The following is a 21,287-nucleotide window of genomic DNA, read 5'->3' on the forward strand; positions in this document are numbered from 1 at the left end:
ACTTTTCCTGTGCTGATTTGAACCGTGATCTTCAGATTTCAGCTTCCTGAATAAGATTATAGACATCCCAGCTCATCCTTTTTGTTTTATAGAAACATGAGAAGTAACTTGACCAAGGTGGTGGGAAAACTAGCATATTATGTTGTTTTTTATTTTTCTTTCACTACATCTTAATGTTGCTTGGTTGTAGTTAAACCAATCTTTTGATTAGGCATGTGACATCCCTAAATGTATACCAACTGTATTGCACTTTGTATGCTGAGATTTCATGAGAAGATAAAAAAGCTTAAGCACAGTTAGTGGAATGTAATAATTGCTCAATATGCATGTTTTAGCTTTCTCTGTTATTATACCTGATTGACAGTTCTAGTACCCTTTTTATGTTCTTATTCTTAAAAAGTGTGATTTCAAACTATGTATGTTGTTCATAGAAATTCTTCTTGATCTCAAGGTGATTTTTGGTTATATTACTGACCATATGATAGTGCAAATGTTCACTTAGAATTTTAGAAAACTGAGCAGTATAATCACTTTTATTCTGTTCCTACTCTTGGTAAATGCCTGCTAATATATACAATGTTTCTCATTAATTACAGCTCTTCTTTATGAACTGTTGTATGAGAAGGTATTTAAAACAGATGTCAGTAAGATCATGATGGGACTTGAAACCTCTGAAGTAGTCGATGAAAACAACAGTGAAATATCAGATTCAGAGGATGACAGTTGCAAGTAAGAGTGAATTTAAATCATATCATATCTTTCAAGGACCATTAAAAAAAAACATTGGGGCTAGAAGTGTGGCCTAGTGCTTGCCTAGCATGCACAAAGCCCTAGGTTCAATTCCTCAGTACCACATACAAAGAAGAAGGCAGAAGTGGTGCTATAGCTCAAGGACAGTGTTCAGGTACTGAGTTCACTGAGTTCAAGCCCTAGGACTAGAAAAAACATACAAACATATTGGTAGTTAGTTGACTCATATGTTGAAATATTGTATTTGTGGGTTATAAGTTCTTGGATTCTTCTTCTGGGCTGATCTTGAATCTTGATTCTGGGGATCTGTCTTCTGTGCAGCTACGATTATACACATGAACCACTCACTGGTGCTCAGCTCTTGAAAGTTTATGTTGTGCTTTTAGCTTTTATAAATCAAATTATTCTGTCTTGGGCTGGCCTGGTGGTAGAGTGCTTGTCTAGCATGCATGTAGACCTGGGTTCAATTCCTTGGTACCACATACATAGAAAAGGCCAGAAGTGGTGCTGTGGCTCAAAGGGTAGAGCTCTAGCCTTGAGAAAGCCCGAGGACAGTGCTCAGGCCTAGGACTGCAAAAAACAAAAACAGAAAAAACCAAAACAAAATTATTTTATCTTAGAAACAAAATTATTTTATCTTAGAAATAACCATATTGCTTGTTGAATAGTATCTAGGAATAGTTGATGATGAGTCTTGACTTTCAGATGCACATGTATATATTTATACTAAAAGTTGACTAACTTAACTGGAGTATAGTCTGTTTGGATTCTACTAGGCTTTTCTGTTCTTAATTTAATGGTTATATTTCTTCCCTTGTAGGAACAAAACCACCACTGCTGCTGATGTGAATGGATTTAAGCCTTCATCATGTGACGAGGTATTTAAAAAACAACTAAAAATTTTTTTTTGTCAGTTGTGGGGCTTGAACTCAGGGTCTGGGTATTATCCCTGAGCCTGTTTGTGCTCCTGGCTAGCACTCTACCACTGGAGCCATAGCACCACTTCCTGTTTTTGAGTGATTAATTGGATAGTTGCTACCCAGGCTGGATTTGAACCATGATTCTCACATCACAGCCTCCTGAGTAGCAAGGGTTATAGGTGTGAGCCATCAGCGCCCAGCAAGATTTTTATTTAATTTAATTAATTTATTTATTTTTGCCAGTCCTGGGGCTTGAACTCAGCGCCTGGCCCTGTCCTTGGGTGTTCTCATGGCTAGAGCTCTACTTTTTGAGCCACAGCACCATTTCTAGCTTTTGTCTACATATGTGGTACGGAAGAATTGAACCTAGGTCTCTGTGCATGCTAGGCAAGCACTCTACCAGTAGGCCAAATTCCTAGTCCCAAGATTTTAATTCTTTTAACATAAACTCACAGGGATTTATGATCTTTTGGGGTACATTTTTACTAGCATTAGGACTACATTACTAGTTATAAAATTTATAGGTGGCTCCTTAATGTTTGAAGTTTTTAAATTTTATTTTTGTATTCATCTGAAACAATGTTTCTAAAGATTTAAGTGTTAATTGGACTTCCTTACTTTCTTGGTTAAGGACCCAAAGAACAGTGGGAACTCTGCTAGTCTTCCTTTCTCCAGAAAGGTTCTGAAGTCACTTAACCCAACAGTCTATCGAAATGTGGAGTATGAAATTTGGCTCAAGTCTAAACAAGGTAGGTTAAAAATTCACATTTCCCTTAACATTGCTTTGTGGCACTTGAAAATAATGAAGTAAACTTTACATCCCCCCCACCCCTTTTTTTAACAGCCCAACAAAAACGTGATTATTCCATTGCTGCAGGCTTACAATATGAAGTTGGAGATAAGTATCAAGTAAGTGCTTTTTATTAATTTAACAAAGGACTGTATTTTAAAAAACATTCAGGTGTGAGTGTTTTGTAAATTTGGATTTCAGAATGTATTTGCCTTATGTGTATAAATGAGTGCCTGCATGATGGTACTATACATACATCTTTGAACTCGAGACCTTCCTCTTGGATTTCTTGCTCATGGCTAGTGCTCTTCCACTTGAGCCATGTCTCCAATCCAGTATTATGCTAGTTAACTGGAGGTACAGTAACATAGACTTTACTGCCTGGGTCAGCTTCAAAACTCAGCCTCCTGTGTAGCTGAGATTAATGGACCCCACTGTATATTATGGTTTTATTTATTTATTTTTAGGTGCCAATACTAGGGCACTCATAAAATTGGGAAATTAATAGTTTTTTATTTGTAGAGTAGCAGCTGTATGCAAATTAGCTCCATGAAATTTCTGATATAGTCAGGTAGAAAACTGAAGGAGTAATGTACCCACTGTCCCATCTGTGTGTGTGCGTGTCTGTATGTCTGTATCTGCGTCTGCTGGTACCAGGGCTTGAACTTAGCTTCTCATGCTTGGCTTTTTCACACAAGGCCGGCACTCTACCAATTGAGCCATGCCTCTGTTTTTCCAAGGTTCTATTGATAATAAAAAGAATCTGTATAGGTCTGAAGATTGAAATCCAGGACTGGGTAGTTGTCATGAAATTTCATCTCCTATTTGGATATTTAGTAGATTGTGTGTTTCTTGAGCTATTTAGAAAAGCAGGTTAGAAAAAATACTGAAAGGATTAATGAAAGTTTTCCTTCCAAGTAGAGATAGGGAGATGTGGGGGAGCTAGCTTAGGAGACAGATTCATTTATTTGTATACTGTTTTGAAATTCTATTTTTGGTGAACGTTTTCACTTTAATCTGAAGACAATCAAATTTAGTAACTAATTGATCATTGGTACAATGTTCATTGGAATCAAGTGACTGTTTTTTATTTCTGGCATTATTCAAGCAGGTTAAGTTGGATCACAATGGGAAATTTCCCAGTGCAGACACCCCAGGGGGTCATTCTGAAAACGGACCAGTTTTGGCTGAAGAAATGGGAAAAAAGTATGTACTGTTCTCAGCTGAGTCACTCACTACATCTTCCATTTAACCTGTAATAGTCATGAGCATTTCTCAGTGGCCCTATGTATTTACAAATTCAATGAAAAGTATTGCCCTGATAAAGTTAATTTGGTTAGATCTTCAGAAAAATAGGGAGTTCACAAAATGAGTATTTGCCATGTTTGCAAGTTTTAAAGAATACTTGCTGTATTCGTATTACTTAAAATATACGATAGTTCACAAATGCAGTTTTGAGAAATGAGTGGATTGTAAACCATAGGAGCTTTGAAGAACTGGTCTTATCTATTTCTGCTTTCATATGGTACTTGAATTCATGCATTTAACATTCTGTAAGTGCTTGCCAGGTGGTTATTACTGACTTGTTAATAGATTTCGTTTAATTCAGTTATTTTTGCTCTTTACAGAGAAAATGGTAATAAGTCACACATTCAGCTTAGAAAAAATTTACACATACATAAATATAAGGAATATAGTACAGTAGACTCAATATAATTACAAACACCCAGTATTAGCAATGCATAGCATTTAGCAATATTTAAAAATACTATCCAATACTTGGTTTTGAAAATGGGAATAACATTGGGTTATTTGAAAGCAAATCTAGACATTACATTTTCTGTCTGAAGTTTTCTTGTTTGGTTGCTAGTCCTGGGCCTTGAACTCAGGGCCTGGCCACTGTCCTTGGGCTTTCTTAAGGCTAGAGCTCTACCACTTGAGCCACAGAACCATTTCTGGCTTTTTCTATGTATGTGGTACCAAGGAATTGAACCTGGGTCTTCATGTTTACTAGGCAAGCACTCTACCACTAGACAAACTCCTGGCCCTCTGTCTGAAGTTTACACGTGTCTCTAATGTAAGATGTCCCTAGCCACATAACGATAGGTAAAAGCAGAAGGACGTCCTTTATTTAGTCTTTTCTCTTTTTTTTTTTTTGCCAGCCCTGGGCTTGGGCTCAGGGCCTGAGCACTGTCCTTGGACTTTCTCAAGGCTAGAACTCTACCACTTGAGCCTCAGCACCACTTCTGGCTTTTTGCTACGCACGTGGTACCGAGGAATCGAACCTGGGTCTTCGTGCATGCTAGGCAAGCACTCTACCACTAGGTCAAACTCCCAGCCCTATTTAGTCTTTTCTTTAGGTTGTATTTAAGGCTAGGCTTCTGTTTTTAAGTTAGAAAATGTACTTTTGACTTAGAATTTTGACTTGTTAAATTCTGTTTTTAGTTTTGGTGTGTGCTAATACGAGAAATAACGGTGAACATTTTTAGATAAGTTGACAATAAAATAGGGTATTTGTCTTAGTGTTCTCACTGGGAGTATTGTAAGATACTGTGTCTTTTTGTCCTTGTGAAGAAATGTACCGAAGAACCTCAAACCACCTCCCCCAGAAAGCTGGAACACAGTGTCAGGAAAGAAGATGAGAAAACCTCCTGCTCCTGGACAGAATTTGCATTCTGGTAAGAGCATATCCAATCCAATTGTAATTTCTTTGGGATAGGCATAGTTGTATTGACTTTGTTCATAATAGGAATATTGTGAGTGACTTCTGGACTTTTGCCATAGACATGGATTGCAGAGGGCCAAAGAACCCAAGTAAGCCAATAAAAGCTCCGTCTGCACTACCTCCTCGACTGCAGCATCCTTCGGGAGTGAAACAGCATGCATTCTCTAGTTATTCAGGGTCCCAGACTCAGAAATCCTCCATTGAGCACAAGAATCTCAGCAGGACACCACAGATCATAAGGTAATTCTGAAAATAAACTAAGAGGTTTTTGATGTCTTTGCCATATTCTGCACATTTAATCTTTTGTTCATGTGTAATATTTAAAAACTGTGAGGCTTTCAGTTTTTTGTAATCCTCTTTAAAGCAAATTATTAAATAATGTAGGAAGGAGACTTTTTACTTTTTTGGAGCAAGTTTTTTCATATACTGTAGGAAATTGTAATTCTAGCCAAACCCTATTCTGGTACTTAATAGTCCCTAGAATGGAATAGTGAATTCTGAATTGTATTTCCAAGTTTTTGGAGCAGAAGGGTGCTCCCATTTGTTCAGGAAATTAAGGCAACTAGCAGTGTTGGTTTACTTTGTTTTGGTAAGTTATAATTGTTTGTGGTAATAATGTTAATTGAACAAAGCTCTGCAACAAATTCTAAAATGTCAGATGTCAAATAGTTACATATATATTTTTGCTACTCTAGATTTTTGTTGTTATTGACAAGGATGTTTTCATTTGACAGAAAACCTGATCGTGAGAGAGTTGAGGATTTTGATCACATGAATCGAGAATCTCATTATTTTGGCCTCTCCCCAGAAGAACGCAGAGAAAGGCAAGCTATTGAAGAATCTCGTTTACTCTATGAGATTCAGAACAGAGATGAACAGGCTTTCCCAGCCCTTTCTGTAAGTAAAAACAGATTTTCTTTTTTTTGGCAGTACTTTAATTTGAACTCCTAGCTTCACTTACCAGGCAGGTGTTCTTCTGAGTTAGCCATGTCTTCAGCCCTTCCTGTTTGTTTCTTTACATTTTTTAAAAGGTGGGGTTTCTCTTTGCTCTGGCTCGCCTTGATTTATGGTCCTAAAATTTATACTTCCTGCCATAGCCGTCATGATTGCTATGTGCCACTGTATTCAATTTGTAGTTGAGGTGGAGTTTCATGAACTTCTGTCCAAGTTTGCCTCAAACTGCAATCCTTCCCATCTCCCATTGCAGCAGTGAGCCACTTGTGTCAGGCTGAGAATTTTTTTTTTTTTTTTTTTTTTTGCCAGTCTTGGTGCTTGAATTCAGGGCCTGAGCACTGTCCTTGGGTTTTTCCGAGGCTAAATCTCTACCACTTGAGCCATGTGTGTGGTACCGAGGAATCAAACCCTGGTCTTCGTGCATATTAGGCAAGCACTCTATCACTAGCCAAACTCCCTAAGCCTGGGAGTTTTTTGTTGTGGGGCTTGAATTCTGGGACTGGGTATTGTCCCTGAGCTCTTAAGCTCAAGGCTACCACCCTACCCTTGGAGCCACAGCCCCATGTTCTGTTTTCTAGTGATTAATTGGAGGTAAGAGTCTCCTGTTCTTTAGTGCCCCAGATTGGCTTTGAACTGAGAGCCTCAGATCTCAGCCTTCTGAGTAGCTAGGATTACAGGCGTGAGCTACTGCACCCAGTTCTAAAGGTTCATTCCACCCCCCTCCCCCCTCCTTTATTTATGGATTTTGGATTCAGTCAGTACTTAGCATTTGCTAGGCATGTGGTATACCGCTTAAGCCATGCCTCCAGTTTTGGAAGTCTTTCCTAAGCCATAGGTCCTGATAGTGCCTAGTAGCTTTAAATAGACTGTACCTTGAAGACAAACATAGTCAGCTGTGGTGGTCCATTTCTGTAATTATAGGCACTTGGGAGGCTGCGCCAGGCGGTTCCTGGACTTCATACTAGTCAGGGGATACATAGCAAGATGTCAGTCTCAACACAAAAAGTACTTTGTTCATTCTTCTTCTTTAGTTTGGTGGTACTGGAGTTTGAACTCGGGGCTTCACAGTTGGTAGGCAGGCACTCTTTACAAACACCTGAGTCACTGTGCCCACCATTTTTGCTTCACTTACTTTTCAGATAGGGCATTGTGCTTTTTATCAGTGCCAGCCCTACACTTACAGGTCCTAAAACTAGTATTATAAGTATGTACCACTGTGCCTTGCTCAGTAATTGTTTTTTGAACCAAGCATATTAACTTGCTAGCAAAAGTAATACACAGCATGGAGGTTCATTAATCAGTTAACACTTCCCAGAGTCTATGCATGTAATCAGGAAAGTACTTGGCACTTTACTAAGCATAACGGGACTAGTGAAAGTTGTTTTTCATAGTGTTCATTTCTAATGAAAGATGTTATGTGAACCTTCAGGCTTTTTAATTTCAGGGATTCCTCAAGAAGGAACCATCCAGTACCATATAAGTATATGGGATTACTGGCAGGATAGCAGAATGATAACTGGTTCATGTTTTGTTGTCACACACAATGGAATGTTATGGGAGGTTACTCATGATAAAAGGATGAAATTTTCAATTTCTAATTCTCTGCCTTCTGTTTGTGAAATTCCTGAAAGATCTGTGGAGGTGCTCTTCTGAAAAGATGTGGTATAGGGGTTAGTCCTTAGGAATTGATGACTAGAAGTGCCTAAGTCCGTCGATGATTAGGTGGTTTTTGTTACTCATTTTTAGTCTTAGTAAGCATGATTGCTGAGGGTGGAGAGCCTCTTATTACTGTGAGAAGTTTACCAAGAGTATGGTAATAGTAATGGAACATTTAGTGATTGTTCAAGCTTAAAAAGCTGACTTATTCCAGTTTCCTTGTAGAAGGTTGGCGTTCACACGGAGCTTATGTGATTTTCTCCTGACAGCATTTCAGTTACTTAAGCAGAATATTAATTATTATTCAGAAAGCTTTTTCACTGACATAATACACTAATGGTGCTGTGGCTGCTAATTTACCCCTAGTTATTCTCTCCAATGAGTATTGCTTCTTCAGTGGATTCTTCAGCGGTTGGTTGATGGGTGTTACGTACCATTTGTGCAAAGAAATTGGTTGCAAGGTGAAAATTTGTCAAGGTAGCTTGTGAATGGGGATAGCAAGCCGTCTTAACTACTGTGCTGAAGGTTTAGTTGCCTACTGCTTTGATTCAGTGATCAGGTTAATAATGTAGAACCTATAATAAGTAAATAGGATTCTAGATAGTACTGTTTCAGAAGTACAAAAATACAGGGCTATGACTTGTGATTTTTTTTTTTTCTTTTAACCAGTCCTGGGGCTTGTACTCAGGGCCTTAACTCTGTCCTTGGGCTTTCTCAAGGCTAGAGCCCTACCACTTGAGCCATATCACCATTTCTGGCTTTTTTCTATGTAGTACTGAGGAATGGAACTCAGGTCTTTGTTTATGCTAGGCAAGCACTCTACCACTAGGCCAAACTCCCAGCCCATGACTTGTGATTTTTAGTTAGTTGTAAAACTTCTAAAATCTAGTGTAATTTTCAACACAGAATGTGTTTTGTTCATTTTAAAGAGCTCATCTGTCAGTCAGTCAGCTTCTCAGAGTACCAACTCATGTGTCCAGAGAAAACCTTCACATGCAAGTGATAGGAAAGGAAGCAGGCGGAGAATGGATACAGAAGACCGAAAAGACAAAGGTATGCATTTCAGCACTTGAAATCACATGTGCCCCTTTACTCATATATGTTGTTTGCTGTTAGTAGTTGCTGTCTTTTGGTTACTCATTCTTTCTCATGCAGCTTCAGTAATCCAAAGTCAGCTGTTTTCTAAAATACTAGATTAGAATTCCAGAAATGTTTTAAATTGAGTTTTGTTCTTAGAATTCATGTTGAAATCTCATGGAATCTTGCTTCTTCTGTTCTGATATGACTCATTCCTTTGGCCTGTGTATCCATTTTGTCATTTACTAGCTGTTTTACTATCTATAGACAGATAGTCTAGGTAACAGTGCTCTGTCTCAGTAATGGTCCCAAAGTGCAAGAGGAATGCAATAGTTCTCTTGCCAAAGAAAAGCCATAGAGTGCTTCAATGCTTCAAGTAAACAGGTAGAAAAGCACAGGGAGATACTTTTTAGGAGACTGATCTAATTCTTGTGACATGTATTTCACTGTATCGGTAGAGTCGATCCATTTTGCTATTGTCTTATATTGTGTCTGCTTTATAAATAAAAGTGTGTGTGTGTGTGTGTGTGAGTGTGTGAAAAGTATTTGTAGGATTAGATAATATCTTCATTTTCCGGCTTCCACTAACTATCGAATATATCCCAAAGTTGGGGAGTTGGGGAGAGGACTGCTGTATTAATTGGGAAAATAAACTTTAAAGTTACTGAGTAATGTTACATATTTATCTGACTGTTGGAGAGGAATATTTGAGCAGAATGTTAAATATCATTCAAAAACCTTTTTCGCTGACTATTCAAATAGTGCTTTTGATCTTATCTCCATATTTGGGCTTCTACATTCAAGCCTGTTAGTTGCAACTGCTGTTTTAGAATTTAATTTTTGTCTTGATCTATTATGTGTTACAGAGTCTACTCATGGACATACTCATTCAGATAAAAAGCTCGAGCCAAGCACATTGGAGGTAAGGTTTAAAATATAATTTTATCTTTAGTATTGGGGGAAGTAAAAGGATAACACAGGATAGACTTAAATATTCTATAGTTGTTCTAGTAAAGTGGGAAAACGAGGAAAAGGAGAAATTACTCACCAATTGTAGTCTACCGTCTCAAGTTGCTGTTTCTAAACCAATTCCAAAGTTGATTTTCCCCTCCAGTTCACTATATACAATAGACTGATACTTTTAATGGGGGTGGTTTATATTGTTGGAAGCCATGCCACAAAAAAAAAAAGAAAGTATACCCTAGCAAAGCAAGGTACTTACTGAAGACAGATAATATTAGAAAAACTAATCATGAGAATGTCATCAAAATACAAAGTGAATTATAGAAGCAACCAGTTACCCAAAGTTAACCCACAGTTACCCCAAATCTTTGAGACACAAAATTACAGTTACTTTTTTCTTTTACTCCTCAAGAACATTAGCGATGATAAATGTACAAGAGTTTCTTCACCATCAAAATCAAAGAAATTAGAGTGTCCTCCTCCCACAGAACAAGTAAGTTGTAATTGACATGGAGTGTTCTGTTCTCTAGCTCTCTTAACTGTCATTTAAAAACAGTGTGTATATGAGGATTGAGAGAATAATAATTTGAGCATTTTTTGTTTTTTGTTTTTTGTTTTCTTTTTTGGCCAGTTCTGGGGCTTGAACTCCTGGCCTGAGCACTGTCCTTGGTCTTTCCTCAAGGCTAGTGCCCTACCACTTGGACAACAGAACCATTCTTCACTTTTGCATGTATGTGGCACTGAGGAATCGAATCCCGATCTTCATGCATGCTAGGCAATCAATCTACCACTAAGTCAAACTCCTGGCCCTGTTTTCTATATTTTTATTCTGATGAGCCAGTCTAAATTGTTGTCAGCACTTATACAATGTAGTAACTATTATATAGCTTTTTTTTTTTGGACTTTTGAGTAAGTTTTGTTTTGTGCTAGTTTTGCAGTTTGAACTTGGGACCTGGACACTGCCCCCTGAATTTATTTGCTCCCCTAGAGCTATATCTCAACTTCTGGCCATTTGGCGGTTAATTTGGAGGTGCCAGTCTCATGGACTTTTCCTGCTCGGTCTGGCTTCAAACCTTGATTCTGAGATAAGGATTATGGGCATGAGACACTTGTGCTCAGCTTTGAATAAGTTTTTATTTCTTTACCTTTATATATGGTGTTTTGGAAGAATCCCCCTCTCCCCCTTTTTTTTTAAGTTTCAAATTGTATCATTAACCTTTATTTCACACATGTCCATAGAAACAATACTGCCACTTTACAAATTAAATGAAGTAATGAGTTCTATTAGACATTTTGATTCTTGGTCTAATACAAGAGTAGGAAAAAAATGTAACTGATAAATGGGGTCCAGTTCACATCCTTCCCTTTAAAAGACATAGAGTAGTGAAATAGTATGTCTTCATGTGAGGATCTTTCCTAAATAACTCAAGAATTTCAAGATGGTTTCAGTGAATGCTCACTTGCTTTGAAAGCACTGTGTTTAGCTCTGACAGTGATTTCTGTTGCTTGTGGTAGGATTACATATATTTGCATATTACTTTTAGCTACTATGTATTTTTCTTTTCTGAAACCAAAAGGACATTTTAGACATCTTTTGTTACAAAAGATAAGCAACTCAGGGTACAAGAGATGATTAAAATTAATGTCTGAAGCCAGGTGCTGGTGTGTCTCACACTTCTAATCCTGGTTATTTAGGAGTCTGGTATCTTAGGATCACAGTTCAAAGCCTGCCTGGGCTGAAAATTCAGTCTGAGACTTTTCTCCCATCAACTGTAAATAGTAAAAGTTGGAAATAGAGCTGTGGCTCAGGTGGTAGAACTACAGCCTTAAGTGAAAAAGTCAAGCAAGAGTGCAAGACTCCAGGTACAAAAAATGAATAACTGATCACAAATATCTTTTTGTCCTTTTCTAACACCCCATCTTTGAAGAAGCCAGCAGAACATGTGTCTTTATCAAATCCAACACCCCTGCTAGTTTCTCCAGAGGTACACCTAACTCCTGCGGTGCCTTCTTTACCAGCCACTGTGCCAGCCTGGCCAAGTGAACCTACAACTTTTGGACCAACAGGTAAGAAGAAAAATCTAGAAAATCCTACCAGTCAATACAACCCTTTCCAGAGTCTACAGCATCTCTGTGACCCAAGAGGCTTAGGCACAGGGAGGAGGGTTCAAGTGTGTAGTCTCCATTTCCCATTGGTCCTCTGTTGCACTGAGCCTTAGTGTTGGAGCTTTCCGTTCATGTGGGTGGTGGTCATTGAGGAGCCTATATCTTAGTTGTGTGCTTGAGCTAGTTAATCCCCATTGTTGGTTTTGTTTGTTCAATACTATGTGGCAGCAAGGTGTGGTGCCTTCACTTTGGTCTCACCCAGTTGTGGTCCCTAGTTGGACAATTTACAAGACCTGTGTCTTACACATGTTTTTGAGAATTGTAGTTAGAAGGCATGGATAGGCTTAGTTGCTGTGTTCCCAAGGTACCTTTATTAGTAAGAAATCCTTGATTCCATAACCTATACATCATTTACCATGTGTAAATGGTAAATGAACGGCATTATTTGCTACAAGTTTGTGTTTCTAGAGTAGAAATATTTTTGCCCTTATAGTTTTTGTGTTGTTGTTTTTGTTTTTGTTTTTTTTTGGTGGGTTATGGAACCTGAACTCTGGGCCTGGCCACTGTCTCTTAGCTCTTCAGCTCAAGGCTACTGCCCTACCCTTGAGCCACAACCCCACTTCCCATTTTCTGGTGATTAATTGGAGATAAGCATTCTTTAGTGCCTGGGCTGGCTTTGAAACTTGATCCTCAGATCTCAGCCTCTTGAGTAGCTAGGATTACAGGCTTGAGCCACTGTGCCCAACCCCCTGACAGTTTTTGATTCCTTCCTTTCTCTGTTATAGGTGTTCCTGCTCAAATTCCAGTTTTACCAGTGACACAGACTCTGACCACTGGACCTGATTCTGCTGTGTCCCAAGCTCATTTAACACCCTCTCCAGTTCCTGTGTCAATACAGGCAGTTAACCAGCCCCTGATGCCTTTGCCTCAGACACTGAGCCTTTACCAAGACCCACTTTATCCTGGGTTTCCTTGCAATGAAAAGGGAGATCGAGCCATTGCACCACCTTATTCACTGTGTCAGACTGGGGAGGACCTACCTAAAGGTGAGATCCTCTTTTTTTTTTAATCTATTTCACAAGTTGATTTAAAGAGAAATGCAAAGGTACATAGAAGTCAGGAAGGACTTGGAAAAAACAGCAGAAGTTTGAGTATTCACTCCTAGCCATTTGGTCTTTTACTCCTTTTTCAGATTGGTTTTGTTAGAAAATGCTTGTTATATGTATTGAGTAGTGATTCTCCTAAGCCATTTTTTTTTCATTAAGCAACTTTGAAATCATTTTAAAAATGGCCATTTTTATTAATTTTTGAGATAGAGTTTTGATATTTGATATGTAGACCAGGCTAATTTTAAATTTTAAGCTCCTCTGCCTTTAGCAGAAGAGCAGATGTTATAGGCATGTCTAATATCTGACATTGTTGTCATTAATCTTAAACATTCTCATCATTTTTACCTTAGAATATTTTTTTTTTAATTTCACAACATTGACAGCAGTTTAGATTTTCTTTTATTTATTTATTTTTTGCCAGTCTTTGGCTTGGGCTCAGGGCCTGAGCACTGTCCCTGGATTTTCTCAAGGTTAGGGCTCCACCACTTGAGCCATAGGACCACTTCTGGCTTTTTGCTATGTATGTGGTACCAAGGAATCGAACCCAGGTCTTAATGCATGCTAGGCAAGCACTCTACCACTAGGCCAAACTCCCAGCCCCATAGAATGTTTTTAAAAGCTACAGAAAAGTTGAATCATTTCTAGTCAGAAAAAAGTTTACACTAGCCGGGCGCTGGTGGTTCACCCCAGTAATCTTAGCTACTCAGGATGCTGAGATCTGAGCATCATGGTCTAAAGCCAGCCTGGGTACAAAAGTCTGTGAGACTCTTATTTCTAATTAACCATCAGAAAACTGAACCTGGTGCTGTGGCTCAAAATGGTAGAGCACTGTGCTTAAGCTGAGGAGCTTAGGGAACAGTGCCCAGGCCGAGTTCAAGTCCCTAGGCGGACTATTTTGGGATTTAGATGTTAATATATAGAAAAGGTGTTGCAAACCTGGACTTAACTCTGTAGAAAAATTTGGTTTTTAGTATTACTGCCACTTTTGTGTTGTATATCACAGGTTAGAGAAAACAAATCACAGGCTAGAGAAAACAACCCTTTCTGATTAGATATGTATTGATTGAGGATGATGAAGAAATGCTTTATGAATATGTAGTTTCAATGAGTGCTTATTTTGTTTTCAGATAAGAACATTCTTCGATTCTTCTTCAATCTTGGTGTGAAGGTATTTATATTTTATCACTTCAAAGTTATTGTTAACTTTTAATTCTGTTTAGTAACTTAATCTGAGATTTATTAAATTTTATAACATTCTTAATATTTACATTTTGGTTGGACAGTTTTCAGTTTGCTTATTTTTTCCTCTTAATTTGGTGGTTAGTTTAACTTTGAGAAGGGAAGGGAAGACCTTCAGTAAATGGCCACTTTTGCATATAGCTCAAAGAAAGTTTTCACTAAAGAATTAGATGAAGATCTAGATTAAAGTGATGCTTACTTGCTTACTTTGCAGGTATATAGCCCTGGGAAAGCCATTTAGTAGTATATATATAAGCCTAGCTTGCTCTTTTCTTCTCTTTTTTTTTCCTTCCTTTCTTCCTTTCTTCCTCCCTCCCTTCCTTCCTTCCTTCCTCCCTCCCTTCCTTCCTTCCTTCCTTCCTTCCTTCCTTCCTTCCTTCCTTCCTTCCTTCCTTCTTCCTTCTTTTCTTCCTTCCTTCCATCCATCCTTCCTTCCTTCCTTCCTTCCTTTCTTCCTCCTCCTCCTCTTCCTCTTCTTCTTTCTTCTTTCTTCTTCTGTCTTTGATTAATTAGCCAGTTGGCTGGTTATATTTTCTTTATATAAGGATTTGGAAAATTTCCCTTTCGAACTTAACCTTGATCAGAAGTCTAACTTAGTCCTTGCCTTTTGAGTGGTCTCAGGGTCCAAGAATTGTGAAACCCTACCACTGGAGACTATGTATTCTTGTAGCCTTTTCCTGTAGACTAGATTTAAGCAAGTGAACTGTTACTGGGTCATACAGCATGTTAGTGGGAAAGCTAGGATGTGAGTCTAGGTCAAATTGCCAATAATTGAGATACTTTTCCCCGTCAGCCTCTGTATTTTTTTAGATGGGCAAGAAATAGAGCCTTAAAATGTCTTTCTCATTTTCCTTTATGTTCTCATATCTAGATCTCATATTTGGACTGCTTTCTTTTACAGCCATGAGAAACTTAGGTTGAGCATAATGTTTCTCCCTTTCAAATGTTTGTTTTACTTTTTTATGTCTCTTTCAGGCATATAGTTGTCCTATGTGGGCTCCGCATTCTTACCTGTACCCTCTGCACCAGGCCTACCTGGCAGCCTGCAGGATGTACCCAAAGGTCCCTGTCCCTGTGTATCCTCATAACCCTTGGTTCCAAGAAGCACCTCCTGCTCAGAGTGAAAGTGAATGTACTTGTGCCGATGCTCACTTTCCTATGCAGACCGAGGCCAGTGTTAATGGTCAAATGCCACAGGCAGAAATGGGGCCACCGGCATTTTCTTCACCTCTGGTTATCCCTCCATCTCAGGTGTCTGAAAGTCATGGGCAGTTGTCTTACCAGGCTGATCTTGAGCCTGAGAACCCTGGGCAGCTTCTTCATGCTGAATATGAAGAATCACTAAGTGGCAAGAACATGTATCCACAACCGTCCTTTGGGCCCAGTCCATTTTTGGGCCCAGTTCCCATTGCACCTCCTTTCTTTCCTCATGTTTGGTATGGGTACCCTTTCCAGGGATTCATAGAAAATCCTGTCATGAGGCAGAATATTGTCATGCCCTCGGATGAAAAAGAATTGGATCTGCCCCTGGAACATCTAGATTTGTCTAAAGAATGTGCTTCCAGCTCTGCAGTAAGTGAGTTCCCAGAAGCCCGGGGTGAAGGTGCTCATTCTTTACCTGAAGCAGATGTGAGCAGCAAGCATGAAGGTCGAGCAGAGCAGTCGTCCCAGACTCGAAAGGCAGATCTAGCCCTGGCTTCCCTTCCTCCTGGAGCTGAGGGCAAAGCTCATGTTCCCACCCAGATTCTAAACAGAGAGAGAGAAACTGTGCCTGTTGAGCTTGAGCTTAAGAGGACAGTTCAGAAAGAAAAACCAGAAAAAGTAAAAGATAGTAAGACTGCTGCTGCTAATGTGGTTAGCTCTGGGGCCAACTCTGTGGATAACAGAGTGCAGAGACCAAAAGAAGAGAGCTCAGAGGATGAAAATGAAGTGTCAAACATTCTGAGAAGTGGCAGATCCAAGCAGTTCTATAACCAAACTTACGGAGGCAGGAAGTACAAAAGTGATTGGGGCTCTTCTGGTAGGGGTGGATATCAACATGTGAGAGGCGAGGAGTCCTGGAAAGGGCAGCCGAGCAGAAGCCGAGATGAAGGATACCAGTACCATCGGAACGTCAGAGGACGGCCTTACAGGGGAGATAGGAGGAGGTCAGGCATGGGCGACGGCCACAGGGGACAGCACACTTGATGGTGGCTCCTTATGCTGTAGTAGAGCAGAAGCCTGTTCTTAGGTGGAATAATTCCGACGGCTTTAAAAGAACTGATTGAAGAGAAAACCCAAATTGGAACTTATTTCCTCCCCTCCCCCTTTACCCTCATTCCCATTCTGGACAAGATTTTGGACATGAGTTCAAGGGGCAGGTGAATTTCTGGCATTGCCATATTTCTTATTCAAAATCTTTATCGGGTGATTGTCCCCATAAAAAGTAGAACCTAAGTTTGTTAAAGTATTTTTTATAAATGACTTAATATAAAAGATAGATTTAGTGTTTGGTTTTTTTTCCTTGTATAAGTTTGACTTCAAATGTTGGAAATGTGTGCTTTATAGTGACAAGAATACCATTTGACAACACTATAGATTCCAAAACGTAACATTGCACCAAATAGAAATGTATATTTTATTATGCAATGCCTTAGTCATAAACTGGCTCAAACAGTTCTCAGCCTCAAACACTGTCTTTAAGATGCTTCCAGCCCAAAGGCCTTTCATCTCAATATCTGTCAGACTTGAATAAGGCAGCCTATTAACCTGTGTCTTAGAAATGTTGTATATAGTTCTTTTAATATCCATAGGGTATATTTTTGAATTTTGGTGAGTATCTGTTGAACTTGAGATTGCATACAAGAATAGATGTTTAAGAAATAGTAGGGAATCCAGTGAAACGGCTGTTTCCACCAAGAATTCCTAGCACTGGTGTAAATATCATGGTGCCTACTCGAAAGAAATGTAGATGCTATGCATTTTGAAAATAATCTGCATCTGTTAAAACTGCAGAGGTTTTTTAATGCCACTTTGACACTAATGCACTGACAGATTCTACATATTTTATGAGAAGAAATGTTAAAAAATTTTTAGCTTGACAGGTTTCTATAGAGAGATTATTGTGTGTTTTTCCCTCTCCTTGCACCATTGGTTTTGTTTATCACTTTTATGTTTGCATGTTCTACTTGTTATGGCTGGAATTACTGTACAAAATATGATTGTGACTTCTAGTTCTTTTTCTAGAGGACGCTGCTAGATGATGATTTTGCTTTGCATTGGTTAGTTTGCTGTTCTTGGGGTAGTATGTTTCTGATCCTGCTTCCAGGTTTTGCAGTATTCATTAGAGCTCCCTTTGCATGATGCACTCTTGTTTTTATTTGGCGATTGAACTCTTAATTAGCACAGTATTCATTCATCTGTGTTATTTTGTAAAAATAACTGTAGCTTGTGTTTCTGATTTGTATATACCAATGTGAAAACCCTTCAATTCTCCCCCCATCCCTCTTGGGTCCTGGGTCTTGAACTCAGGTCCTGAGCTACTTTTTGCTCAAGGCTGGGGTTCTATCACTTGAGCCACAGCTCCACTTTTGGCTTCTTTTTTCTTTTTCTCTGCCCCCACCCCCTTTTTGTAATTTATTATAGTTGAGTCTCACTGACTTTCCTTCCTGAGCTGGCTTTGAACTGTGATCCTCAGAAGCTAGGATTATAGGTATGAGCTACCTGTGCCTCGCCTCGCTCCTACTTTTTTTTTTTTTTTTAATGTTGAAATACCTTCTGATCAGGAATTTTGAATGCTATGCAGTAATATACTAGTTACTTTTCTTTGCATGGCCTGAATATGTCTGTTCAAAAATAGATGTGATGGTTCTTTTCATTCATTTAAATAACAGATTCTGTAAACAAAAACATGATTCACTTGAATTTGACAAACTAAAACTTTTCAGTTTTTCTGGGTTCTGATAACCTGTAGGAATGTTTAGATGTCAGCAAGGCTTTGAGCTCTCCACTGTACTGTAATAATGGTTATTTACCTCTGTGCTGTTTTAATTACCTAATGGTCTGTGTAACTGCTGATTGGAGTAGTGATTAACATTTTGATATTTTGTAACATAGAATTTTAGAGAGCACTTTGATAGATAGCATTTCATTTTGACGGTGCTAGGTTAAAATTTGTGAAGACTGGGATGGTTGTATGGCAAAGATTAGACCTTGTTGAAAGGAATCTTGTCACCATCTAAGCTAAAACAAGCAATTGTTGAGGGTACTGCCTGCTTAAGCCAGGTTTTTGCTAATATAAATGGCTAAATTATGGCATGAGAAGTTTAGAGGGTCCTTTTAGTTTAGACCATGCTTTTTTTCTTTTTAGATGTAGGATAGGTTGCTTGACAACTTTTTTGCTATGAAAATCACATTTTCATACAGATACCAGATTTAAAAGTTTTTATCTAAGTTTGAGCTCAGTAGTCCAAAAGAAATTGCTGTTCCACTGTCCATTTTATTGCTTTCTGGAAGTGCTTAAAAATTTGATAAGGAAGAATGCTTACTGTCTGCTTCTTTACTGTTACTGTATTGTACCTTAGTTAAAGAACTGAATAGAGGAGGCACAGATTTGCTTCCTTTTTTTTTTTTTTTTTTTCCCGGTCTAGCTAGGATGGTGGTAGCAATGTTCAGAGAATTCCGATAGGTGGCATTTTCCACAGTGAAAGAACTTTGACATTTGGGCATTTAAGATCATTGTTATATGAAGGTCAGATTTGTTTCTTTATGTTTTTCAATTAGTCATCCTGGGGATTTTGCCTTACGCTGAGGTCAGACCAGGGCCAAACAAGCGTCCTCTATCATATTAACTATGTCATTGTATGTTGACATCTTCCCATAGAAAAAAGAATACTGAGGATCGTTTTTTAGATTTGAAATTATGAAATTCATATTATACATTTTGAAAAACATTTAACCAAAGCTTGCTTGGTTTAGGTGCTTCTGCTGAACTTGTGTGTAGCTCTTTTCTTTTAGCTTTGAGTTAGGTCTCTTCAGGTTTGTTTCTCTCAAGTCTGTCTTCAGTTCTTGCCCGTGTGCTCCTTTGCAGCAGGATACTGGCAGTTGTGTTGTCCTCACCATGCTTCCTGATCACCTACACGTCCATTTTCCGAGGCAGACCGGAGCTCAGTCCCTGCCTCCATTTGACAGTAGTAGGTTTCCTCAGATCACCACGCTGATTCAGCCTATATGATGCAAACTCGTACTTGCAGTGTGTTGTTTCCTTTGTGACTCAAGGATGAATTAAAAATGCTGTTAACTGCAAACTTGTGTATGATTGACTTGGTGCAATAAAGTTCCTTTCTAACCATTTCTGGTTTAGAAAATACTCAGCCATCCTAGATACTAGCAATATTTATTTTTGCCTCATTTGTTTTACCTTCAGTCTTTCACTTAGGGTACTAAGCAAGGTCCATTCTAGTGTGTAGCTGGAGAAAATGCAGATCTGGCTACACTCTCTGTTTACTGTGTTTTGTTCCCTATTTTATATCTCTATGCCGTTGTTTTAAAATCTTAATGCCTCAGTTCCAGTATGTCAGTTTCAAAGTTTTATTTACTCCTTCTGATTGGGACTTCTTTTAAAAAGATATCCCCTTCCCTCCCCATGCGATTTTAGGAAGACCTTTTTGTGGGGTGGGTGCATGTCTTAATGCTTGGAGGCAGCAACTTTGGGGTTGAATTTACTTGAATGGGATTAAAATTGCATTGTTACAGAGCTAGAAAAAATTTATGTATGAAAAATACTAGCCTTACACTGAGTGCAAATAATACAAGCATGTGAAGATGTGATCATTTGTGATGTTACTTGTAAAAAATACATATCTTTGAAGTGTTTAAAGAAATAGTACTTTATATTCTTTATCATATCACTTTTTGTAAGTGTTGAATATATTCCTGTTTATTTTTCTATGTTCTGTTTTGTAGCCTTAAGAAGTGTTTTGAACATATTCTGAATGTATAAAATAAGAGTAAATGCCCTACATGGTGTGATGCTGCATTCTATATAAAACTGTGTGTATATTAAATTTGTCTGCTGATTCTGTTTGTGGTTCTTTGGTCCCAGCATAACCAGTTTTTTTCCTCTCCTGGTACTGGGCCTTGAGTCCTGTGGCTCAAGCAAGGCTAGTGCTCTACAATTTGAGCCACACACAGCACCACGTCTGGCCTTCTCTTGAGTTTACTAGCTTACAGTCCATGCTGCCCAGTCCTGGTTAGATTCAAGCTGTGATATACAGATCTCAGTCTGAAGAATAGCTAGGATTACAGGCTGAGCCACCCATGTCTAGCTCAGAATGCAAATCTTATAATCAGTCCATTCCTAAAAGATGGCTTTCCCTGGTATTTTTCCAGCCAGAAGAATTCAAATGGCTACAATTAAAAACTTGGCAAAATGTCCCACTAGACTTTCAGCTATCTCTTATAAACTTCTAGTGGCATTTAGTATTTATGCAGGAGCTGGGAGTTTGGCCTAGTGGTAGAGTTTAATTCCTTGATAACCACATACTTGGGGGCGGGGGGAAGAACCAGAAGTGGTGCTGTGGCTCAAATGGTAAAGTGGTATCCTTGTGAAAACCGAAGGTTAGAAACTCAGCATTGTAGCTCAAGGGATGGGGCAGTAGCCTTGAGCTGAAGTGTTCAGGGACAGTGCTCAGACCAAGCTCAATCCCAGACTGGCAAAAAAAAAAAAAAGGCATACATATTGTATGCTTTTTGTGAACTTTTAACCAAAGTGCCTTCAGGAAACAATGTAAAAAGTTCATTCTAAGTTTGATGGGAAATTGGTGTAGGCCCTGGATGGTGGATAAGCCCCAAGCTCAATTGCTGACATCTTGAGAGACTGGTCTTAACCCCGTGGAGAGAACAAGGGAAAAGGGAAATGTTATCTTCTTGCTGTGAGCACACCAAGATCTGAAGGCTAAAGGGAGGGAAGTCTTCACTGTTCACAGCTCTTACAGAATGGGTCACTTGATATAAATGGA

General features: G+C 38.8%; 1 protein-coding gene across 4 annotated transcripts in view; it reads left to right on the top strand.

Annotated features, from left to right (window-relative positions):
• The window catches only part of Otud4 (OTU deubiquitinase 4), a 33,396-nt gene extending 14,509 nt beyond the window's left edge, over positions 1–18,887 (top strand). For 2 of the 4 annotated variants that reach the window (XM_090356889.1, XM_090356892.1), the window contains exons 7-21: positions 597–729; positions 1,571–1,628; positions 2,302–2,419; positions 2,515–2,579; positions 3,569–3,666; positions 5,035–5,138; positions 5,245–5,425; positions 5,920–6,082; positions 8,725–8,848; positions 9,739–9,794; positions 10,248–10,328; positions 11,764–11,902; positions 12,727–12,987; positions 14,178–14,218; positions 15,265–18,887. In XM_090356889.1, coding sequence (XP_090213015.1) covers positions 597–729; positions 1,571–1,628; positions 2,302–2,419; positions 2,515–2,579; positions 3,569–3,666; positions 5,035–5,138; positions 5,245–5,425; positions 5,920–6,082; positions 8,725–8,848; positions 9,739–9,794; positions 10,248–10,328; positions 11,764–11,902; positions 12,727–12,987; positions 14,178–14,218; positions 15,265–16,476 — 2,834 coding nt within the window. In that variant the 3' untranslated portion in view covers positions 16,477–18,887. The remainder of the gene's footprint in view (positions 1–596; positions 730–1,570; positions 1,629–2,301; positions 2,420–2,514; positions 2,580–3,568; positions 3,667–5,034; positions 5,139–5,244; positions 5,426–5,919; positions 6,083–8,724; positions 8,849–9,738; positions 9,795–10,247; positions 10,329–11,763; positions 11,903–12,726; positions 12,988–14,177; positions 14,219–15,264) is intronic. The other 2 variants (XM_090356890.1, XM_090356891.1) reach the window with 2 other exon arrangements.
• The last annotated feature ends 2,400 nt before the right edge of the window (positions 18,888–21,287 follow it).

Source organism: Megascapheus bottae, chromosome 23 (assembly GCF_031878675.1).
Source record: "Megascapheus bottae isolate mThoBot1 chromosome 23, mThoBot2.hap1, whole genome shotgun sequence".
NCBI classification, from domain to species: Eukaryota; Metazoa; Chordata; class Mammalia; order Rodentia; family Geomyidae; genus Megascapheus; species Megascapheus bottae.